The following is a 5830-nucleotide window of genomic DNA, read 5'->3' on the forward strand; positions in this document are numbered from 1 at the left end:
TGCTCTTCTCTGGACCTGCTCCAGCACTTCAATATCCCTCCTGAACTGAGGGGCCCAGAACTGAGCACAGGATTCAAGGTGTGGCCTCACCGGCACCGAGTCCAGGGGCAGAATCACCTCCCTGGTCCTGCTGACCACACTGTTCCTGATCCAGGCCAGGATGCCATTGGCCTTCTTGGCCACCTGAGCACACTGCTGGCTCCTGTTCAGCTCCCTGTCTCTCCACACTCTCAGCTCCCTTTCTGCCTGGCTGCACTCCAGCCACTCCTAATTCTAATTTTGAATTTCCAACAACCAGAAACAACCTGCAAATCAGAGCGATCTACCAGGTGCACCTCCCCAAGTACTTGCTTACTTACCAGCATGTGAAGTTGGGGTAAGGGGAGTAGAAGGAGCTACATCTTGTGTTCCTCTTAGCCTGCCAGAAGCAGTGGAGGACAATCCACGCACAGCTGGATTTCGGGTGTGTCTTAGTCTCTCCTCTCGCTCTCGCCTTTCACGCTCAGCATCTTCGGCCGCTCTGCTGGCACCCTACGGGTCAAGACTAGTGAACAACTTGGGGGATTATTGAGCTTACAACTACATGTTTGGATAAAAATACTGCACAGAAAGAACTGGAAGATGTGGGAATTGAAGCTAGATAGGGCATTACTTCTTTTGGCAACATTTCTTCAGAACTGCCACAAATTTTGTTTATAGAACTGCTGGGATAGACTTCAAAATTCTAACATACACACGGCAGGAGAAAAATAACCTAGCCTGGTGACTGCTCTGCAGGAAGTATCTCAGAAGTCTTGCATGTTTAAAACCCTCCAACTTCAACCTAGTTGTCATTCAACTCTTCTACCATGGCTCCTGTATCTCCTGCCTTTCCTCAGCTCCTGACCCTTTTCTCTATCCAACAGAGCTGCCAAGAGGCAAAAGGGAAGACAATCTTACAGCATCACATTAAGATATCCAAAACAGACAATGTAGTAAAAAACCCCAACCAAACAAAAATATTACAAATAAAAAAAGTTTTAGAAAGCTAAGTCAGCTACTCACAAATTTCAGCATGTTCCAGTCGAACACATAGTCATAGGAGAACCCCTGGCGGTGGAAGAGGTTTCTGAATAACTGCCTCAGGTAGGAGTAGTCAGGCTTGTCATCAAAACGCAAAGAGCGGCAGAAATTCAAGTATGTGGCAAATTCAGCTGCAATTAAAGAAAGTTGTTTCTTCCTTTAGCTTCACTTTTGCTTTTTTTGTAAGTCCAAATCAAAACATCCCAAATGACCCCAAACCCAAGGCGCAGGAAATCTCCCAAACACAAGAAGAATGACTTAATAACCAGAGATCTACCAAAGGGAATACTATAACCCATCTATCAAGTCAGCCCTGAAAAATAAGTTGGCTATCACAGACCAGGCAAAGATGTCCTCAGTCAACAGTAAAGAGGAGCCAATAGTACAGATTTTTTTACCAACAGATCGTGGGGGAGGAGAGGTTTAAAACTACACTTGAGTGAAGAGATTATTTTTTGCCTTTCTTCGCTTTGAATATACTTAACACAATTTCTTGTGGGACACAGAATAGCATTGCTTTGTTACACCACAAAAATTCACATCTGCTACCTCACAAAACACTCCAAAACTAGGGACCTTGAACCTCCCACGTAAGTCAGGCTACATTTTTAATTTGCAATAGTCTGAAGTCTGAACACTTGTTTTTAGATGACAAACAAAAGTTAATCAGCAAAAAAAAGAATATCGTAGTGAATTCAATGCACCAGAGAAAATAGTATCAAAATACTAACTTTTGAGTCTTTCCAGATGAAATAACATCATAATTTACATAACATCATAATTTACATTAAGAAATTCTAACCATATAGCACAACAAAAGTTGTTGGGGGAGGAAGAGGGGAAAAAATACCCCAAAGAGAAGTAAAAAAAGACTGGCAGAATTTAATGCAAAGAAAAGAGAAGTACCACTAAGACACAAACACATAGGCCTAGTGTCACAAAAGAGCAACTTACAAGGATATCCTTTACACAAAACCTCAATGGGTGTAGACATTTTCTTTTCACTGATACGTTCGTATTTCTGCCTCTTTGTTGCTGCTTTCAGTCCCTGCCAGGGGAGGGAGCCCAGGTTAAAATACATCAGTACATAGCCCAAGGACTCCAAGTCATCTCTGCGAGATTGCTCTACAACAGCATAAAAAAGTGGACTCATTAGGTTTCATTTTCTACTGGAGAAACAAAAGACTGTCATAGAAAAACAAGAGAGAGCTGAGAGTTACTATGCCCATGACAAACTCACCCAATACAAAAAAAAAAAAAAAGCCTATTACCCACCCCTGCAGTTATAAAAATGTGCTAATTCTTTAGAGTTACAAACTGAGTCCCACCCACCCAAGAGACACAAGGCCATGCATCCCCCACCGTTAGTACCCAAAAAGGGGACTGTCCTCTATGCCTCCATAAATCAACATCCACATGCACTAAAATTACATGCACTGACACCTCAGAGTTTTAGCCATTGCTTCCCCCACTCACCAATTCCCAGGTGAGTGTTGATGGATGCGTAACGGGCAGTTCCCGTTAAGTTTTTATTCTCACGATAGGGAATATGTTGGTGAGTTCGAGCATCTCGATACTTCTTTGCTAGTCCAAAGTCTATTATGTAGACAAGATTGCCTTTCTTCCCCAGGCCCATTAAGAAGTTATCTGGCTTCACATCTCGGTGGATGAAGTTCTTAGAGTGAATATATTCAATTCGACTAATCTAAACACAGACAACAATAAAAAATCGTTGTCAAGACTCAGCACACACTTTTTTGTTATACAAACACTAGTAATACTGTCTGAACAATAAGAGGCAAAGAAACTTGTTATTGTAAGGGCATTAAAGAGAACATAACTTAGCAGACAACAAATAAACCTTCTTTCCAGCTCCTTCCCTGTGTCTAACTGGTATTTGTTTCCAAAAACTTTGAGGGGAATTTCTTTCCCTTTGAGTAGTGCAACACTCAGATTGAAAACAACACAGGTTTGGTTTTAAAACATCACTTAAGACTTGGTGATCACTTGATAGAACAGTTTGCATTTATAGAAACAGAACTAATGTTGAGACAGCCCATTCACCTCTAAATTACAGAGACAAAATGCAGCTGACTACAAGCTCAAAAAACATTAACATCCCAACATACAGCACTACCAAGATCAACAAAGCAGTTTCCTACCATTTGGTCAGCAAGTAACAGGACTGTCTTGAGACTAAACTTCCTTGAACAAAAATTGAAGAGATCTTCAAGACTGGGACCCAACAGCTCCATCACCATAACATTGTAATCTCCTTCAGCTCCACACCACTTAATTGTCGGAATACCCACTAGAAAAAAAGGAAACAGTTTATTCAGTATAACAGTTTGATTTGTAGAATTCCTACACACGAATCTTCAAGGGCCCTGAGATGAATTCTAAGAGGGTCATTACCCTGAATGTTTGCATGTACAGTGAAGCATCATATTCTGTGCTACCTTCAGACATTCCAAAATGAATTTTTGATAACTTCCAGCATAATCAACACAAAATTACAGCAACAGAGGTCTAAAAATAGCCTTTTTCCTCTTCCCCAGAAACCTCCCAGTCTTTGTATTAGCTTGCACCTCAAAAATATAGAGCATTTTTTCCTGGACTCAAACCTTAAGCTTTTTACAAGTATTAAAACTCATGGAGTCTCCAAGATTGCAATAAAGCACAAACTGGAAGTCTGGAAATAAAGACACTGACAAACCACTGAATATTACTACTGAAGAAGGCCTCAGAAATTAACTTCTCAGTTTCAAGGCCTAGAAGATTCACCATGAAACACTTTTCTCTCTCATCTCACTCTGCAACAAATTTTCACTCTTCATTCATACTCGTCTTTGCTTCAGATCCGTGGTGTTTGCTGTTTCGTGAGTCTACTACAGTAGCACTAAATATGAGATGCCAGAGTGAAAATTAGCCCAAATTTATGGAGAAACTTGGGCACCTTATTGTACACAAAACTATAGAAATGCTCAGATATTCTGAAATAAACCTGCATGTAGGTAGTGTCCTTCAAAATTCCAAATGCCTTCAGTTAATTCTATGCATTTTGGTGTGAGATGCTGTAATTGCCCCAATTTCAAGTCTTACCTTTGCTTGATATGCATTACTTTGGCATGAATTGCCTTCACAGAGAAACCTCTAGAAACTTAGCCTTCTGCCACCTGACTCTGCAGCACCCACCACCTCAGGAAACCCACAAAGGAAGCATTTTGTGAAGGCTATTCCAGTTACAGGGAGGTAGCAACTAAACCAGGTAGGAATTTAAAAACAACTATATGCCAATACACATTGTGGGGCATTTCTAGATGTCTGTACTTTGCATCTGAGATACAGTGTGGAATGTGAGCTTTATGCAAAGTACAGTCTCTTGAGTTCTTCCTAAATGAGGCTACGAAACAAAAGCAAAACTTAACTACACCAGGTTTATGTCCCAGAACTGCACAAAAAATTTACATTTCTGGAATTCTAAACCAGATGAAGGAGTTATAGTAGCAGATTACCAAGGGGTAGCTATGAAGTTGCTTCACTCCTATTCTCCACTACAAATGCCATTTTGTCTCTGAATTCTCACAGCAAGGATGTATTTTTAGCTCTGAAGAAAGAATACTAACATATACAACTAAAATTAACCCAAATATCAAGTGCAGAATTGTGCTACTCTAACAAGCAAGTCAGGTGAAATGGCCCAAAACAGGGGTTACCACCTTCCACTGACCCAGGAGAAACTAAAGTAAATCAGTGAACTGTCAGATGGGACCAAACTTGGTTTCACATTGCATGAGGTCTTCACACTTCTATATTCTGGAACCATGAGCAACACTGGAGGATCTTAGTGGTTGTCACAGTTTGGCAGCCATGGACTCAGAGCTGCTACTCTACATCCCTTGCAGAAGATTGCTCTTTGTCTGCCCTGTTACCTTTCCCATCTTCTCCTTGTTTGTCAAAAGAAATCTTGAACTTTAAAAATTTCCAGGCAGCAAATACATCATTGACAGAAAAACAGTTAAATATTTGAAAAAAGAAAACAATTTTCTTGCCTCCACCCTGCATCATTTTGTAGATTTTACTCTCGATGTGGAGCTGAGGATGTTTGGTTTTCACACATTCCAACTTAATTGCAACCTCCTCTCCAGCAGCAATATCGGTTCCTAAAACCAGAAGGATTTAAAATATTGGTCAAAATATTTTGAAGATGCATTTCCTTTGTCAAAACCGAAACAAAACAAGTTTCAACAAACTACTTCTCAGTGGCAAACATTCAGAGTACTTTCAGACACAAGGATCTAAACATTCTTCTGAAACCTAGAGATACACTCTAATAGACCAGCATTTTAAGAGATAATTAGGCACTGGAGCATAAGAAGAGATGATCTGTTGCTATCCCATCAAAAAAACCCCAACCCAACCCAAATGAATCTTCTCATGGGTGTCTTCCCACTCCCAGTTTGCAGTGGAAGTGCTCATGATGAATATTTACAGGTGTGGCATGTGTCCCTGCCAACCCAAGAAATGCTAAGAATTCAAATCACCTCTTACACCCTGGAAATAGAGACTACAATTCCCCTAAATCTCACAGACTCCAGATCTATTCTGACATTGTAGAATTTTATCCAGTTGGAAGGCAGATTATGGAGAATTCAGCATTTGTACTTTCAAAAAACTTCCTTTAAATCTCCTTAAATTCTTGTTTTGGGAATCAAGGGACTGAAAAATTGTCCTACCTCTCCACTTTCAAAGGTTAAATGTATGTAGG

At 40.4% G+C, this 5830-nt stretch overlaps 1 protein-coding gene across 2 annotated transcripts in view; it reads right to left on the reverse strand.

Annotated features, from left to right (window-relative positions):
* The window catches only part of CSNK1D (casein kinase 1, delta), a 13243-nt gene extending 8021 nt beyond the window's left edge, over window positions 1–5222 (reverse strand). The window contains exons 1-6 of one of the 2 annotated variants that reach the window (XM_009073139.1): window positions 5115–5222; window positions 3225–3373; window positions 2539–2767; window positions 2017–2187; window positions 1045–1193; window positions 360–531 (exon numbers count right to left, since the gene is read on the reverse strand). In XM_009073139.1, coding sequence (XP_009071387.1) covers window positions 360–531; window positions 1045–1193; window positions 2017–2187; window positions 2539–2767; window positions 3225–3373; window positions 5115–5130 — 886 coding nt within the window. In that variant the 5' untranslated portion in view covers window positions 5131–5222. The remainder of the gene's footprint in view (window positions 1–359; window positions 532–1044; window positions 1194–2016; window positions 2188–2538; window positions 2768–3224; window positions 3374–5114) is intronic. The other variant, XM_009073140.1, reaches the window with a different exon arrangement.
* Window positions 5223–5830: the final 608 nt, after the last annotated feature.

Source organism: Acanthisitta chloris, unplaced genomic scaffold, assembly GCF_000695815.1.
Source record: "Acanthisitta chloris isolate BGI_N310 unplaced genomic scaffold, ASM69581v1 scaffold16784, whole genome shotgun sequence".
Lineage (NCBI taxonomy): Eukaryota > Metazoa > Chordata > Aves > Passeriformes > Acanthisittidae > Acanthisitta > Acanthisitta chloris.